Below are 19,152 nucleotides of genomic sequence, written 5' to 3'. Positions count from 1 at the left end.
AGTAGGTACTGTGATTTAGTAGGCCATACTGACATAGACAAGTTGTATTTTTCTATTCTTTATAGTCTATTCTCTATAAGGTATTTTTACTGTTAACTGTACTTTACATGCTCCGGTTGTTAGCAGGCATGTCATGCATGGTGTCACACGCCTGTGACAAACAACCAACAATAGTCAAAGCCTATGGAATATGGATCGCACCATTTGGCAAGCATACAGCTTGCCAACCAACGCTTGTCGATCGATCCGAATCCATAGCCAAATAACTAGTTACTGTGTTTGTTGTTTGTCACAGGCGTGTGGTGCTTCCATTAGAAGCAAAAATTAAATTGAATGCAACTTATATAGACTAGCGACATCTAGTGTCTGTTGAGAACAACTATTGATCGATATCGTTGTCTCAGTTTCTCACAAAGAAATGCTCTAGTCCTTGCTCTTTCTCTAATGTCTTTTCATTTGAAGAAGTGACTGCGTGAATCGTAAAATAATTAATAGATTCAGGGCCTAATAAAACTTTATTTCGCAGCTATGATATCTATTTAATTAACAAAAAGTTGTAAGATATTGTATGGAGTGGTTTTTACGTGTTACTGTTTTGTGCAGTGTTAAAAATATCAAAATAAAATGTGGTCGATGACAGTGTAAAAAAGAGTGCTCACTACGTAAGTATAATGATACCAATTTAAAATGTACACAATTTAGCGTAGATTATGCGGTTGTTGATTGATTTTCATTTCGTAGTGTTATATCTGTCAAATGACAGTGATGTACAAACATATGTATTGAATATTCGTTCAAGTGATGAAATCAGTGTATTTTACTATTTTTTTATTCAACAAATCTTTAGTTTAAGTGTTTAATTTAGTGTTCAAAACGGTGCCATGTTAATATTTTGTTAAGGCGTCCAAAAGGTAAGTCGTAGACGGGTAGAGGAAGTAAAAAAAAACCACGATAATTTGCCCTTGCTCATTGCAAAATCCTGATTCCTTTGTGATACTTTTACTTTTTCTCTATATTAGACTGATTATTACGCTTAGTTGATGTTTTCCTACACCTTAGTCAAGTATTATGGTGGTTTTTACAGAGGGTACTTAGTAAGTTAGGCGACGAAAATGTTTTACTTTTTTTCACCAGACAACTGTCGAAGTCAATATGTTAATACCACAGTTCATGCTTGAATGGGCTTAACTGTTGTTGAGCGAGTTTTGTTAGAAATGCAGTTAGGTTTCGATTGTTCTCTTGACATAGTTTTAATTTTAGACTTGTGTAAAAGTGCAAGTGACTCACTTAATAATAGAAACAAAGAGTTTATTTTGTAAATACAGTTTGTTTTTAATTACTTAATTGCTTATTTAATGAATTTCATATAGTTAATTTTATTAACCCTAAATTTTGATAAGTAGTTGTAGATCCAATATCAATATAATAGCTCCACCAATATATATTATATCACAAACTACAAGATTCCTACAAGAATGCTAAGTGTGACACATACAAATAATGTAAACTTTGAATGTTGTTATAACCTCAGTTTTTTAGGGTTCCATACACAAATAGTAAAATAAGACAGCGGAATATATAATATAGAATAGCCGAATAGCGGAGTCTTAGTAGTAGACTCCGCTGTCTGTCAGTCTGTCACCAGGCTGTATCTCATGAACCGTGATAGTTGACAGTTGAAATTTTTACAGATGATGTATTTCTGTTACGGCTTTAACAACAAATACTAAAAACCAGAATAAAATAAATATTTGAGGGGGCTCCCATGCAACAAACTATATTTATTATAAGTTCCTCATTTGCTACTGTCAGGAATCAAACCCCCAGACCTTTTATCTTCTAAGACTAAGCTATAGAGGTCATAAGTTAAATAGTCAAACAATAAATCTTTAGTCATGCAATAAATGGTGACCACACACTGGAAGACCCCCACTAGGTGGACGGACAACATCAGACGAGTCGCAGGGAGCCGGTGCATTCAGGTGTGGCGTGTAGAAGTCCCTACAAGACCTATGTCCAGCAGTGGACGTCTATCAGTTGATGATGATGATGATATCTATAATATCAGTTAAATAACATCCTTATATGTTGGTTGAAGTAAGGAAGTAGTTTTGTACACATATCCTTTTTAAAGCACCTTGAATAATTAATTAAGTATTATAATTTATCTTACTGCACAAAGTTATTGAACTCTTGTAAATAAATAACAGGTTTTAAAACATTCTGAATTCATGTTTCATTGTATTTGTTAATCTTAATATATAAAAGGAAAAGGTTACTGACTGACTGACTGGCTGACTGATCTATCAATATACAGCTCAAACTACTGGATGGATCAGGCTGAAATTCGGCACGCAGATAGCTATTATGACGACGGCATCTGCTAAGAAAGGATTTTTGAAAATTCAATCCCAAAGGGGGTGAAATAGGGGTTTGAAATTTGTGTAGTCCACGCGGAAGAAGTCGCGGTCATAAGCTAGTAATTTCTTCTTCTTCATTCTGAACTGGTTTCCGCACTTAAACGTTTCAGTCTGTTGTGCGTGAGTTGCGGGGAGGGCCCCGCTGAAGTAAGTTAGTATTTTATAAGATTAAGTATATTTTAACACATTTTTCTTTGTTCCAGAAACCAGCCATCAACAAAACAACCGTGCCCTCAACAGAATCTAGTAACAAATTATGTTATTGTAAATAACAGCTACTCTAATCAAGTGACATAGTTAAATCGTATATGAGCTGCAGTGCAACCAATGAGTGACAAGATGAGTTCCAGCAGCTCCAACGCGCTCAAGCCGCCGCCTCCCTCGCGCCCGATTGACCTGGATCAGGTACGTTTGACACCCATGTCAAGATACATTTGACATCAATGTCAAAATATAATATACTCTTAATTACCATGTTGTATGAACTATGCATGAACTCCGCTCGCAAACGCGTCGCGGTTGATAGTTGAGACTCTCCGTGAAAAACCGGCCAAGTGCGAAACAGGTTCGCGCACCGAGGGTTCCGTATTACAGTGGTATTTTTTCGACATTTTGCACGATAATTCAAAAACTATGATGCATAAAAATAAATAAAAATCTGTTTTAGAATGCACAGGTGAAGACCTTTCATATAATATCCTACTTGATATAGTTGTCTTACTTCGAAAATTGAAAACACTAATATTAGTTCATGACCACAATTTAATCCAGAAATTCACGGTTTTCAGATTTTTCCCCGAATGTCTGCTATAAGACCTACCTACCTGCCAAATTTCATTATTCTAGGTCAACGGGAAGTACCCTGTATGTTTCTTGACAGACCAACAAACAGACACAACAAAGTGATCCTATAAGGGTTCCGTTTTTCCTTTTGAGGTACGGAACCCTACAAAGGACCCCGGGTGGATTCGAAACCAGTCGGGCTTACGTTACGTCGACTAACCACACGTTACATCCGGAAGCATCTATATTCGTAATCGAAATCACTCGTGATAGTTCTAACACTAAAATAATCTGGAACAAATAAATACGTCACTTATTGTGAAATTGGATAATTTGATCCAATTAGCTATAGTTGTATAGAAGTATAGAATAAAGGCTCCCCCAGACAGGCGCGTTATTATCGGTCGATAATTTCGCATGCGTTATTGCGATATCTGTTTTCAGTACATTTTGTATTAGGATGGTCATGTAGTTAAACACTGCTGCGATAATAACGCCGCAATGGAAGTAGGACGTATTTTCGCAGCAGTGTGTAACTACATGCCCATCCTAATACAAAATGTACTGAAAACAGATATCGCAGTAACGCATGCGATATTATCGACCGATAATAACGCGCCTGTGTGGGGGAGCCTTAAGACGTACCCCACAGGCTTCCCCCCAGGCACGTGCGACTAAATGTGACGATATTATTCAGGTATTCCGATCACGTGTGCCCTAGGGCTTTGATTGATAACGCTTGACTCCGATTAAAATCGGTCAGAAGTACCTGGGTACTTCTGACCGAATCTTTGTGTAAAGATTTATTAAAAGACTTGCGACCCGCCCTTTTTCGCACGGGTAGCTTATTTTAGCGTTTAAACTATCGTGAGTGATTTCCATTCTAAATAATATGTGTCCCGGCTGTACTCACGTGTTTAGTCGACGTTAGCCCGACTAGTTTCGAACCCATCCGGGGTCCTTTTTCAAGGTAGCTTATTACAGTTTTCATAGGGATCAATAATCAAAAATATAGTCTACTAGCTGATGCCCGCGACCTCGTCTGCGTGGAATTCGGTTTTTTAAAAATCCCGTGGGAACTCTTCTATTTTCCGGGATAAAAAGTAGCCTATGTCACTGCAGGTCTTTATCTATATAATACTTTCATTTTATCTAATACTAGTAGGTAATGCGTGTTTATTATTAAAAACACCGATAAAGGCAATCCTAAACAAAGGTTGGAATAGTACCTTATCATACAATGGCATTGATTCTGTTTTTGTCTGGTGGGAGGCTTCGGTCGTGGCTAGTTAGCCGTGCCGCCAAGCGATTTAGCGTCCCGGTACGATGCCGTGTAAAAACCAAAGAGGCATGGGTTTAATAAAAACTGCCGTGCCCCTTCCAGGTTAGCCCGCTTCCATCTTAGACTGCATCACTTACCACCAGGTGAGATTGCTGTCAAGGGTTAACTTATAATGGAATTTAAAAAAATAGTAGGTCACTAAAATGGTTCCTAGACACTAGACAGACACCACAAAGTTATGGTCAATGTCGCTTGGTACAAAAATAGACCAAAATAGTCTATATCGATTGGCGGCATATTTGGTTCGGTTGACCCTATGAATGATTTATCGGTCTCTTTCGACGCTCTGTCGTAGTCAGATCGTGTATGAATGGCTTTAGGGAAACCAATAAGGGGTATGGCAGTTTTACTAACCCCCCCTTCCAAGTTAGCCCGCTTCCATTTTAGACTACATCATCACTTACCACCAGGTGAGATTGCACTCAAGGGCTAACTTGTATTAAAAAAAATAGTAAATCACAAAAATGGTTCCTAGACACTAGACAGAAAGTAGCTTCACAGTTATCGACGTTATCGTCAATATCTATTGGTACAAAAATAGACCAAAACAGTCTGATATCGATCAGTGGTTGACAGGTTGACCTGATGAATGATTTATCGATCTCTATCGACGCTATGACGTAGTCAGATCGTGTATGAACGGCATTAACTGCTAACGTTAAGTAGGAGTGCCCAGGGCCATCTTTAACCTATTGGAGGCCCTGGGCACATTAGAATAATTGGGCCCCTATGACCATGACAGAGTAGTGGGTCGGGGGTAAACAAGAAGGATCGAATATACCTACCTAAGTCAGGACTATAGTTAACCATCTCTATGGTCCTCTGTTTGAGTGGGCCTTTTTGACCTTTGATTTTATCGAAATAAATGTTTTTCGGTAATAAAATACGGTCGGTTATAGTTTGGTGATCTGGCAGGGACTAGTGAGCCCCTATCTATCGTGGACCCTGGGCACGTGCCCAGAGTGTCCAGTGGGAAAGATGGGCCTGGGAGTGCCTAATGGTTTGACTCCACTATCGGGATTCGGCAAATGATTCGTGATATCGCGAATTGTTTGGCCGGCACATTCGCGCTTACTATTGCGCTATTGCGCTTTGAGCGCTATTTGTGCTTGGCACGAATATCATCATCATCAACCGATAGACGTCCACTGTTGGACATAGGTCTATTGTAGTTACTTCCACACGCCACGGTCTTGCGCCGCCTATACCTATCGAGTGCTGGCACCCTAGCACGAGTCTCTTAGAAGGGTTTAGGCCATAGTCTGCCACGCTGGCCCAGTGCGAATTCGCAGACTTCACATTTTAAAAAAAAATCTAAATATATAAAACGAAAAGGTGACTGACTGACTGACTGATCTATCAACGCACAACTCAAACTACTGGACGGATCGGGCTCAAATTTGGCATGCAGATAGCTATTATGACGTAGGCATCCGCTAAGAAAGGATTTTTGGATATTCAACCCCTAAGGGGGTGAAATAGGGGTTTGAAATCTGTGTAGTCCACGCGGACGAAGTCGAAGACGTTAAATCAATAGAAAAGTGGTGATAGAGTCACAGACAGCATGCGAGACTAGTTGTCCTAATAAAACAACATTCAGTCAGTCAGTTTAGTTTAGCTATTAGTCTCACACACTTGACTCACTGTGACCCACTTGTGAGTTGCAACGTAGGTAGTATGTAGGTATTCTAGATTATAATTTTGCGAACCGCCGTTAATTTACGTAACTGTATATTTCTTTGTTTTGCACAACACGAGCGACACTCGCACGTTTAACTTTAGAGGTCGCTAAGTGGGACAGTAGCAAATCTCTTGAGACAGTTAGCGACAGGTCGAGATGGCAATTTATAATAAGCTTCCAGAAGACATATTGGAGATGCCTCTGAACAAGTTCAAAGCTTTGAAAAATCCTATTACAATGTAAAGGATTATCTAAATATATAAAAGGAAAAAGTGACTGACTGACTGATCTATCAAGTATCAACGCACAGCTCAAACTACTGGACGGATCGGGCTGAAATTTGGCATACAGTTAGCTATTATGACGTAGACATCCGCTAAGAAAGGATTTTTCAAAATTCAACCTCTAAGGGGGTGAAATAGGAGTTTGGTAGTCCACGCGAGCCCTCCCCGATTGCCATTTCGACCTGTCGCGCTCGCGTACTATACAAATTTCTAAGCACTTTTCACTCTTTATGCCTAAATATAGCTCACTCAAAACTGTTCCGATATGTAAGTCATAGAAGATTTTATTCATAAAACGCTGGCATTCCGTTGGCATGATTCCAAGTACTGCATTAAAAATATCGTTTGGTTGTTAACTTTTTATAAGTAAACGAGATTTTGGACATTTTTAGGGCTCCGTACCTCAAAAGGAAAAACGGAACCCTTATAGGATCACTTTGTTGTCTGTCTGTCTGTCTGTCGGCCTGTCAAGAAACCTACAGGGTACTTCCCGTTGACCTAGAATCATGAAATTTGGTAGGTAGGTAGGTCTTATAGCTGGCATTAGGGGAAAATCTGAAAACCGTGAATTTGTCGTTACATCACACAAAAAAAAATTATTTGTGGTCATAAACTAATAATTAGTATTTTAAATTTTCGAAGTAATATAATTATATCAAGTGGGGTATCATATTATGAAAGGTCTTCACCTGTGCATTCTAAAACTGATTTTTATTTATTTTTATGCATCATAGTTTTTGAGTTATCATGCAAAATGACGAAAAAATACGACTGAATTACGGAACCCTCGTTGCGCGTTCCTGACAGATAATTTTCTGAATTTTCCCAGATTTGCACAAATATGAAGTAAATGAGTATTTTTTACCAAAGTTTTTATAGAAAAACATGTAAGTAGATGCATAAATGTTATGCGCGCCAAAGCTCATTACCATGAGCCTTCGATGTATGATTAGTTTACTATTTTCGAAAAACTTACTAAAATGTGCATTTTTGCGGCTGGTTGTATCAAAAAGTAAAACTAAACTATGTAAAGTGATTATGTGACGATGTAAAGAAAGTGTTAATGAGTCAGTATTACGTGTAAATTACACAATAGATGTAAACTGACGTAAAAAGACGTTAGACATGTAATTTATACCTCAGGTGTACAATACTACAATTATACTTAAAAAAATGATTTACGTCATCGAAGGAAATCTGGGGCAGCGTGACGCCGATTTTTTAGGGTACCGTACCTCAAAAGGAAAAACGGAACCCTTATATGATCACTTTGTTGTCTGTCTGTCTTGGGTTCTTTGTTTTTCGAGGTATGGAACCATAATAATGATTTAATTTTTTTTAAAGAATATTAGTCAATGATGACTAATATTCCCCTTTCCCCACCAACTAAGCGTTAAGCGTGTGCTAGGAATAAGTACGACAATAGTGCAACGGGTGGGGTTCGAACCGGCGACCTTTTGGATTTCAGTCCGCTCCTTTAACCGTTTAGCTATTGAGGCTCTAATTGGCACCGATTCTGTTGTGTTTCTCTAAACTAAATTTAAAGTATCTGCCATCTTTTTCTTTTTAATATTGCTAAAAAAAGACGAAACATCCATCCATACTTCTATATCCATACCAATATTATAATTGCGAAAGTGTGTCTGTCTGTCTGCTAGCCTTTCACGGCCCATCCGTTCAACCGATTTTGACGAAATTTGGTACAGGTATAGCTTGCATCCCGGGGAAGGACATAGGCTACTTTTGATCCCGGAAAATGAAAGAGTTCCCACGGGATTTTTAAAAACCTAAATTCACGCGGACGAAGCCGCCGGCATCATCTAGTTACATTTAAAGACTAAATTTTAGTGCACGCTACAAATTTAAACAGTAGGCTCTGCTGCTGCGACTGGCAGCTAAAGTCACAAGGTTTGACAGCTTAAATTAAATTAAAAACTGTCAAGCTGTATCTGTCCTTTTCATATAACATCAGTAAGAAGAGGATGTGAACACTCTAAAATTTAATTGTGCTCAGAATCAGTACCATTGTTTGTTTTGTTGTTTTCAGATATGGGGTGATCTGCAAGAGGGCATCGAATTGGTGTACAGAAGACAGCACATCGTGAGGAACAGATACATGGACTTTTATACGTATCCTTTTAAAAACCGGCCAAGTGCGAGTCAGACTCGCGCACTGAGGGTTCCGTACCACAATAGGAGCATTACTTTTAATAGATTTTTTAAACTTGTGTAAAGGCATTTCTTGTTTAAAACGTTATAACTTATACCCATTCCCATAAATGACTTTTCTCACCCTTATACAACTTCAATCCCATTTCGCCTTAATACTGTAATACTCTGTTGTAATTATTACTATTATTATAATAAAATTAAACATATAACAAGATAAAACATTCAAGGATTTGGAATGTACGCTGAGAACATTGAATGACCTGTTCATGCAATGCTCTCCGCGCACTTCAGTAACTCCCGAATCAAAGTTATACATCGTCATTGAATGGATCCCATTGAGCGTCATTGTCCAAAAGCGTGTTGAACGATGCCAATGAACGCGGTATAGGTGCCACAGCTCTAGCAACAGTGCGATGATGTGGGACCACGAAAAGTTTGTTCTTTCGTGGACAAAGATTACTGTTTTTAGGGACACGTATACGACAGAGTTGGTCATGAAGGTCTGGAGCATTGCCATCTCCTCGCAAAATTCGACACATAATTTTTAGTTGATCGCAAGTCCGTCTGACCTCCAGGGAGGAGGAAAATAAAATCTTTAACTCGATATCCAGGCATGTATACAACTACTGCACGTCAGTACACCAGAACAGCTCGCCCATGTCGAGGTCCAACTCGAACAAGACCAACTATGGCGGCGGCAGGAAGGTATGAACCCACGTCTTACTTATTTTATTTCATCATCATCATCATCATCATCATCATGAGCAACCCATCGCCGGCTCACTACAGAGCACAGGTCTCTTCTCAGAGTGAGAAGGGTTTAGGCCACAGTTTGCCATGCTGGCCCCGCACCGCTCTACTATCGCAGGAACTTTCTTATGCGTTATGCCTGTATTTCATCATCATCATCATGACCAACCCATCGCCGGCTCACTACAGAGCACAGGTCTCTTTTCAGAGTTAGAAGGGTTTAGGCCACAGTTTGCCATGCTGGCCCCGCACCGCTCCACTACCGCAGGAATCTACTTATATGGATGCCTGTATTCATCATCATCATCATGATCAACCCATCGCCGGCTCACTACTGAACACATGTCTCTCAGAGTGAGACGGTTTTAGGGCACCGTCTACGCTGGTCAAGTGCGGATTGGTAGACTTCACACACCTTTGAGAACATTATGGAGAACTCTTAGGCATACAGGTTTCCTCACGATGTTTTCGCCGTTAAAGCAAGTGATATTTAATTACTTAAAACGCACATAACTCCGAAAAGTTAAGAGGTGCGTGCCCGGGATCGGACCCCCGACCTCCGATTAGGAGGCGGACGTTCTAACCACTAAGCTATCATCTGTATCAGCTATCAGCTGCGCTTCTCTACATACTATAAAATAAAGTCGCTTCCCGCGTCTGTATGTATGTATGAACGCAGATCTTTTAATGGGTGTACTTATGCCTGAAATAAAAGTTTATTTATTTATTTTATTTATTTTATTAAACTACGCAACGGATTTTAATGCGGTTTTCACTAATAGATAGAGTGATTCAAGAGGAAGGTTTATAGCTATAGTTTAACTCTCAAAAAATTAGAGATCTCTATAGAAATTGAAATAATGTGAATTAGGTCGGAAAAAAATCCTCTCATTTGTGAGTTTCCGAGGCAATGACACCTCAATGACACCACATTAGTATCTACATTGCACCCATGCGAAGCCGGGGCGGGGCGCTAGTATGTTAATGAAACTAAGTCGAACCCTCTTTTTTTCCAGGGCGGGCAAGTCCAAGGCGGCGCGCAGTTGGTAGGCTTGGAACTATACAAAAGGCTACGCGAGTTTTTGAGGGTCTATCTTATTAATTTACTCAAGGTACGTCTAATATTACCGTTGTTAGTTTTCTGCTATTCACAACTATTTTGATTTCATCCAAAATTGAAATGTGAAATGTCCGGGAAAGCCAGCCATTAGTCATGATCACTCTAGAACCATAACAGGCTCACTACAGAGAACGAGTCTTCTCTCAGACAGAAGGGTTTTGGCCATAGTCTACCACGCTGGCCATATGCGGATTGGTTGACTTCACACACCTTTGAGAACATTATGGATAACGCTCAGGCATGCAGATTTCTTCACGATGTTTTCCTTCAGCGTTAAAGGAAGTGATATTCAATTACTTAAAACGCACATAACTCCGAAAAGTTAGAGAAGCGTGCTCGGGATCGAACCCCCGACCTCCAATTAGAAGGCGAATGTCCTAACCACTAGGCTATCACAGCTTTGAGCCAGCCATTATTTTTTATTTTTTTTATTTTTAATACCATAAAACTTTATTTATATTACAGAACGGAGCAGACCTAATGGGCGAGGATGTATTAGCATTTTACACTAAACAGTGGGAGGAGTATCAGTTTTCCTCCCGCGTCCTCAACGGCATATGTGCGTACCTCAACAGGCACTGGGTGAAGCGCGAGTGTGAGGAGGGAAGGAAGGTAGGACGACCACAAGACGGTGACAAGGTAGCTTAAGGTTGCACTAGTGGCGTTTCTCCTTACTAACGCATTGCTCTCATCACTCTAGTATTTCTTGTATAACATCTTAAGTGTTCGTCCTCAACGGCATATGTGCGTACCTCAACAGGCACTGGGTGAAGCGCGAGTGTGAGGAGGGAAGGAAGGTAGGACGACCACAAGACGGTGACAAGGTAGCTTAAGGTTGCACTAGTGGCGTTTCTCCTTACTAACGCATTGCTCTCATCTCTCTAGTATTTGTTGTATAACATCTTAAGTGTTCGTCCTCAACGGCATATGTGCGTACCTCAACAGGCACTGGGTGAAGCGCGAGTGTGAGGAGGGAAGGAAGGTAGGACGACCACAAGACGGTGACAAGGTAGCTTAAGGTTGCACTAGTGGCGTTTCTCCTTACTAACGCATTGCTCTCATCTCTCTAGTATTTGTTGTATAACATCTTAAGTGTTCGTCCTCAACGGCATATGTGCGTACCTCAACAGGCACTGGGTGAAGCGCGAGTGTGAGGAGGGAAGGAAGGTAGGACGACCACAAGACGGTGACAAGGTAGCTTAAGGTTGCACTAGTGGCGTTTCTCCTTACTAACGCATTGCTCTCATCTCTCTAGTATTTGTTGTATAACATCTTAAGTGTTCGTCCTCAACGGCATATGTGCGTACCTCACCAGGCACTGGGTGAAGCGAGAGTGTGAGGAGGGAAGGAAGGTAGGACGACCACAAGACGGTGACAAGGTAGCTTTAGGTTGCACTAGTGGCGTTTCTCCTTACTAACGCATTGCTCTCATCACTCTAGTATTTCTTGTATAACATCTTAAGTGTTCGTCCTCAACGGCATATGTGCGTACCTCAACAGGCACTGGGGCGAGAGTGTGAGGAGGGAAGGAAGTAGGACGACCACAAGACGGTGACAAGGTAGCTTAAGGTTGCACTAGTGGCGTTTCTCCTTACTAACGCATTGCTCTCATCACTCTAGTATTTCTTGTATAACATCTTAAGTGTTCGTCCTCAACGACATCTGTGCGTACCTCAACAGGCACTGGGTGAAGCGCGAGTGTGAGGAGGGAAGGAAGGTAGGACGACCACAAGACGGTGACAAGGTAGCTTAAGGTTGCACTAGTGGCGTTTCTTCTTACTAACGCATTGCTCTCATCACTCTAGTATTTGTTGTATAACATCTTTGTGTTCGTCCTCAACGACATCTGTGCGTACCTCAACAGGCACTGGGTGAAGCGCGAGTGTGAGGAGGGAAGGAAGGTAGGACGACCACAAGATGGTGACAAGGTAGCTTAAGGTTGCACTAGTGGCGTTTCTCCATACATGCATTACTCTCATCACTCTAGTATTTGTTGTATAACATCTTTGTGTTCGTCCTCAACGACATCTGTGCGTACCTCAACAGGCACTGGGTGATGCGCGAGTGTGAGGAGGGAAGGAAGGTAGGACGACCACAAGACGGTGACAAGGTAGCTTAAGGTTGCACTTAGCTGGTCATTAAGCTGGTTATTCTTTCATGCTGTTCTAGATCTAAAACTAAATTTAAAAAAGCTAAAAAAATTACTAGGTAGGTATCGGTTTGTTCTGTTAACCGAAATTAAAATTATAATATAAGTCCTGCAAATTGCTAATGCGCATGGCCGCCATTTTTAGTCACGTCAGCACTAGACTGAAATTTCGAGGTGATGGTATATTTTTATTTCGGCTGACGTCAAAATGATTTCGATGTTAATGAGACATGGTTCCAGCGCAATAGCAATATGCGGGACTTGTAATATATTATGTTTGGCCGAATCATCATCATCAACCAATCACCGGCCCATTAGGTAATACGAGGTCGCCATTCCAGCACCTTGGGACCCCAACGTCTATCGGTTTTACAAACTATGTGCTCTGCCCATTTCCACTTCAGCTTCGCAACCCGTTGAGCTATGTCGGTTACTCTAGTTCTCCTACGGATGTCCTCATTTCTGATTTGATCACGTAGAGAAACTCCAAGCATAGCTCTCTCCATCGCCCGCTGAGTGGCTCTAAAATATATAAGTATATATAAAATTAACTATATTTTGTTTCCAGGGTATCTACGAGATTTATCAGTTAGCATTGGTGACGTGGCGTGACAATCTGTTCAAATGTTTGAACAAGCAAGTGACCAACGCCGTCCTGAAACTGATTGAGAGGGAACGAAATGGTGAAACCATTAATACTAGACTCGTTTCTGGGGTAAGTTTTTTTTTAAATTATTTAATTTTTTTTGTGTGATGTAACCACAGATTCACGGTTTTCAGATTTTTCCCCTAATGTATGCTATAAGACCTACCTACCTGCCAAATTTCATGATTCTAGGTCAACGGGAAGTACCCTGTAGGTTTCTTGGTAGACCGACAGACAGACTAGAATTTTTTAAACGACTCAATTTTTATATTCAACCGACCTTAAAATTAGCATTAGTATTTAAGGTAAAATGGACGGCTTCCTATTGAAGCTTATTCACTCCAATTACTGACTTGCATTAACATTGCTTAACCATTTCAACCTCCAGGTCATCAACTGCTACGTAGCGCTGGGCCTCAATGAAGAAGAACCATCAGCTCGAGGTCAGAACCTGGCCATTTACAAGGAGACCTTCGAGTCTGTCTTCCTTGAAGACACGGAGCGGTTCTACACAAGAGAGAGTACCGACTTCTTGAGGAATAACCCTGTTACTGAATATATGATTAAGGTAAGAGATTGAGTCAAAAAAAGAGAGAAATGAGGAAAAAAGTTGTGAAGTGGAAGAAAAACAGAAAGGAGTAGAGAGGGAACGGTAAGTGAAAATGAAGTGTAAGGAAAGTGAAATAAGAGTGAAAGTAAAGTGAAATTAATTTGTAAAGCGTAAAGTAAAACCTAGGTATTATTAATAACCTTAAGATACTTTCAAATGTTGTTTTTCCATGAAGACACGGAACTAACTGAGGTTATGATGATTAAAGTAAGGGAATTGAGTTTTAAATGAGATTCACTTGAAGGATGTTTGTTAGTAAAAGAGAAAAACAGAGTAAATGAAAAGTGAAAAGAAAGTTAAATGTATCGATAAAGTGTGAAAGTGCACGATATTGAAACTTAAATAGAGAAAAAAACAGAGTGAATGAAAGGTGAAAAGAAATTGATATGTATTATAGTGTGAAAGTGCACGAAATTGAAACTTAAAAAGACTGACATTTTAACTGAAGTTAAATGTTTTACATATAAAAAATATCCAGAAGTAATAATTTCAACTTAATTCCAGGCGGAACAGCGGTTACAGGAGGAGCAGAGACGCGTCCAGGTGTACTTACACGAAACTACTATGGAGCGGCTGGCCAAGACCTGCGACCGAGTGCTCATCGAGAAACACCTGGAGATATTCCACTCTGAGTTCCAGGTACTAACCTGTCGTCGTTATTATACTGCTATCCTGGGTCCCGACCCATATTATAAATGCGAAAGTGTGTTTGTTTGTTGGTTTATTGGTTTGCTGGTTTGTCCTTCAATCACTTCGCAACGGAGCGGCGGATCAACTTGTTAGGGCTCCGTACCTCAAAAGGAAAAACGTAACCCTTATAGGATCACTTTGTTGTTTGTCTGTCTGTCGGTCTGTCAAGAAACCTACAGGGTACTTCCCGTTGACCTAGAATCATTAAATATGGCTGGTAGGTAGGTCTTATAGCAGACATTTGGGGAAAAATCTGAAAACCGTGAATTTGTGGTTACATCACGAGAAATTTAATTTAATTAAATTAAATTTATTTTGTAGAGACAAACAGTTACAATGAGAAATATAGATAGTATATATATAAAATTGAATTTTAAAAAAAAAGTTGTGTTGATGAACAAATATTGCTATTTTCGACTGCCAAAGTAAGATTGCTATATCAAGTGGGGTATTATATGAAAGGTCTTCACCTGTACATTCTAAAACAGATTTTTATTTATTTTTATGCATCATAGTTTTTGAATTATCGTGCAAAATGTGGAAAAAATACGACTGTAGTACGGAACCCTCGTTGCGCGAGCCTGACTCGCACTTGGCCGGTTTTTTTGCGTGGGTATAGTTAAAGACCTGGAGAGTGACATAGGCTACTTTTTATCCTATTATTTTATAATATTCTCCATATACTTATTCACAGAAACTATTGGACGGCGATAAGAACGCCGACTTGGGTCGCATGTACAGCTTAGTAGCGCGCATCCCCAACGGCCTAGTGGAGCTGCGTCGCCTGCTGGAGCAACACATACACGCGCAGGGCTTACACGCCATCGACAAATGCGGCGACTGCGCGCATACGGTGAGACACTACCCTAATATTCCTTACATCTTCTCTTGTCTTTCCCAAATCTTCACTCCATCTTCCTCTACCGTATAGCACCAACATCTTCAACTCGACAGTCCCCTTTTGACTTATCAGGTGGACTACACACTCGTATTTTCATACCACCTCACTATTCCCTCTTATCTTCTCTTGGCTCCCCTAAATCTCTTTCATCTTCCTCTTCCAAATAGCACCAACCTCACCAACTTGTCAATTCCCAAATTCATCCATCTCTTTCGTATCCTATGTTAGCTCTTTAACTCCACTTCATTATTCCTTCTATCTTCTCTTGATTCCCACAAATCCCCTCCATCTCCCTCCCCCCCCCCCATTTCTCTTTCGCCACGAGAAATCTAGAAATCTAAATATGTATATAAAAGGAACGCACAAATTACTGGACCGCATCGGGCTGAAACTTGGCTTGCGGATAGCTATTATTACTATTATATTATAGACATCCGTTAAGTAAGGATTTTAGAAAATTCTACAACCGCACCGCACGCCACCGCAATCAATTCCACCCTCACCACCCGGGTTTCTGCAGCACTTCGACCACCCGTTGTGCCAAATCCTTTTTTCCACGCACATGCAAACTATGGAACCAACTCCCTTCGGCGGTGTTCCCACTAGATTACAACATGCGGTTATTCAAGGGACGGACCAACAGATTCCTAAAAGGCGGTTCCTCTGGTGCTGCAAATGTTCATGGGCGGCGGTAATCACTTAACATCAGGTGACCCGCGTACTCGTTATCCCTATTAAAAAAAACCATTGTTTCAGGATCCGAAAGTATATGTATCGACAATCCTAGAAGTGCACAAGCAGTATAACGCGCTGGTGTTGGTCGCCTTTGTCAATGATTCCGGATTCGTCGCCGCGCTGGACAAGGCCTGCGGGAGGTTTATCAACAGTGAGTTGCTATTTCTATCTTTTAAATAAATAATAAATAAATAAATAATAAATTTATTCATAAGAATGCAGGTGACATAACATGGTTATAAAATTAGTTGGCGAGCCTTATTCTACATTCTACCTTAGAATATTGGTGTATGAATATTTAAATATTCCATTACAGTTAAATTTTTAAAAACATGTAAGCACATATAAATTACAAAATCTTTAAAATTATATAATATTCAGAAAGTAAATTAATTAAGTCATACAAAAACAAGAGAAAAAAAAATAGAAATAATAACAGTCATTTAAATTTTACATGTCATACAGAGGGGATACCTAACTATTGCACTACAAAGACCATAATTTATTTCAGTCATCTAATCTAAGTCATCAGATTTACATTATTTAGATATTATTTTAGACAAATTATTTGAGCTCATCAATCAAAAATTCCGAGATGTTGTAATAACATTTATTTATAAGCAGCTCATGAGTTTTCCTCTTTAAGGGTTCCGTACCTCAAAAGGAAAAACGGAAACCTTAGGGTGTTTGTGCACTCACCCGTATTCGGTTCGTATCCGTGATTATTCGAAGTGGCCGTCATACAAATACGTACATTCGATTCGTATTTTTTTCATGGATCTGTAAAATCACGAATGAGTGCAGAAACACCCTTATAGGATCACTTTGTTGTCTGTCTGTCCGTCTGTCTCGAAAACCTATAGGGTTACCTACCTACTTAAGCACAAGTAAAGGAAAAATTCAAAAAACCGTGAATTTGTGGTTACATCACGAGAAAAAAATTGAAATGTATTTTAAATTGTAATTTTAAATTTTCAAAGTAAGATAACTATACCAAGTGGGGTATCATATGAAAGGGCTTCAATTGTTTATTCTAAAACAGTTTATTTTGTATTTTTATGCATAATAGTTTTTGATTTATCGTGCAAAATGTCGAAAAAATACGACTGTAGTACGGAACCCTGATGCGCGAGTCTGACTCGCACTTGGCTGGTTTTTAACTGTTGAGCTATTGAGGTGCTAAATATGGATTAATCACGTAAACACACCCTTTTTTTTAAAATAAAATAAAATAAAAATAAAAATCTTTTTTATTCAAGTAAACTTTCATTAGTGCTTTCGAATCGTCGGATGCATCTACCACTGGTTCGGTTTAAAGAATATTAGCCATGTTAAGCGACTAATATTCCCCCTTTCCTCTCCAACTAAGCGTCAAGCTTGTGCTAGGAGTAGGTACGACAATAGTGCAATGGGGTTTGAACCGTCGACCTATCGGTTTTCAGTCCACTCCTTTACCCGTTGAACTATTGAGGATAAAGTTGTTTTTATTTTGTCAGGTAATGCAGTGACAAAGGCGGCTAACTCGTCATCAAAGAGTCCAGAACTGCTGGCGAAGTATTGTGACCTGCTACTCAAGAAGTCCAGCAAGAACCCTGAAGAAGCTGAATTGGAGGACACGCTCAACCAAGTCGTGAGTGAAGAGCTTCACAGACCGTCAAGCGACTTGACGTCAAGCACGCAAAGTGCGCTCTATAGATCTCAGCCTTAGGGTGAGATCTATAAAGCGCACTCTGACTTTGCGTAGACTTAAGACAGAGTTAAAACGAGACAGAACTACATCCCTCACATAAATGTGTCTCCCTGTGTGTGTGTGTGTGTGTGTGTGTGTGTGTGTCTGTCTGTGTGGATTTTTCCCCAAATGTCAGCTATAAGATCTACCTATAAGATATTTCATGATTCTAGGTCAACGGGAAGTACCCTGTAGGTTTCTTGACAGACAGACAGACAACAAAGTGATGCTATAAGGGTTTAGTTTTTCCATTTGAGGTACAGAACCCTAAAAACCAGTAATTTTTCTAAAACTACCCTTTGTTTCCCTCAGATGGTGGTATTCAAGTACATCGAAGACAAGGACGTGTTCCAGAAGTTTTACAGCAAAATGCTCGCCAAGCGGCTCGTCCAACACATGTCGGCGAGCGATGACGCAGAGGTATGTGGAGTTGCCATTAGTTGAGTGCATCTCTTTCTTAGCCTTAGACAAGTACGTGGAAGACAAGGAAGAAAAACCTTGTACAGTACGACAAGGCTATCTTGGCGTGTGGCGAAAATCGGAACTAACGTTGCCGTCAAGTGTCTCCTTTGTTCTTGTTTGAATATTCTAAGCCTTTGTTCTCCAACAGCGCCCCCCTGTCAATGTCATTCAAGTGCCAAGGGAGCCTTTTTGTATATGCATACTCTTGAGGTTGAATTCTGTGTTGATTGGTGACTCAAAATGCCCACAGATTTTTGTCTCGATCATTTGTATGAGACTAGCTTACGCCCGAGACTTTGTCCGCGTGGACTACACAAATTTGAAACCCCTATTTTACCCCCTTAGGGGTTGATTTTTCAAAAATCCTTTCTTAGCGGATGCCTACGTCATGATACCTATCTGCATGGCAAATTTCAGCCCGATCCGTCCAGTAGTTTGAGCTGTGCGTTGATAGATCAGTCAGTCAGTCACCTTTTCCTTTTATATTTAGACTGGCTTATGCTCGCGACTTCGTCCGCGTGGGCTACACAAATTTCAAACCCCTATTTCAACCCTTTAGGGGATGAATTTTCGAAAATCCTTTCTTAGCGGATGTCTGCGTCATAATAGCTATCTTCATGCCAAATTTCAGCCCGATCCGTTCAGTAGTTTGAGCTATGCGTTGATAGATCAGTCAGT

At 40.1% G+C, this 19,152-nt stretch overlaps 1 protein-coding gene across 7 annotated transcripts in view; it reads left to right on the top strand.

The window, feature by feature from the left end:
- The window catches only part of Cul1 (cullin 1), a 192,536-nt gene that overhangs the window by 165,583 nt on the left and 7,801 nt on the right, over window positions 1-19,152 (top strand). Inside the window, exons 1-13 of one of the 7 annotated variants that reach the window (XM_034982479.2) lie at window positions 427-662; window positions 2,624-2,825; window positions 8,558-8,640; window positions 9,294-9,387; window positions 10,449-10,544; window positions 11,018-11,164; window positions 13,270-13,416; window positions 13,736-13,915; window positions 14,462-14,596; window positions 15,342-15,500; window positions 16,305-16,434; window positions 17,780-17,913; window positions 18,325-18,432. In XM_034982479.2, the coding sequence (XP_034838370.1) occupies window positions 2,748-2,825; window positions 8,558-8,640; window positions 9,294-9,387; window positions 10,449-10,544; window positions 11,018-11,164; window positions 13,270-13,416; window positions 13,736-13,915; window positions 14,462-14,596; window positions 15,342-15,500; window positions 16,305-16,434; window positions 17,780-17,913; window positions 18,325-18,432 (1,491 nt within the window). In that variant the 5' untranslated portion in view covers window positions 427-662; window positions 2,624-2,747. Of the gene's footprint in view, window positions 1-426; window positions 663-749; window positions 912-2,623; window positions 2,826-8,557; window positions 8,641-9,293; window positions 9,388-10,448; window positions 10,545-11,017; window positions 11,165-11,649; window positions 11,720-12,374; window positions 12,454-12,547; window positions 12,663-13,269; window positions 13,417-13,735; window positions 13,916-14,461; window positions 14,597-15,341; window positions 15,501-16,304; window positions 16,435-17,779; window positions 17,914-18,324; window positions 18,433-19,152 lie in introns of those variants that run through there. The other 6 variants (XM_034982480.2, XM_069507919.1, XM_069507923.1 and 3 more) reach the window with 6 other exon arrangements.

The sequence above is a fragment of the Maniola hyperantus genome, chromosome 27 (genome assembly GCF_902806685.2).
Source record: "Maniola hyperantus chromosome 27, iAphHyp1.2, whole genome shotgun sequence".
Taxonomy (NCBI): Eukaryota; Metazoa; Arthropoda; class Insecta; order Lepidoptera; family Nymphalidae; genus Maniola; species Maniola hyperantus.
Note: the sequence above shows the minus strand (reverse complement) of the source record. Positions and strands in the feature narration are given on the sequence as shown.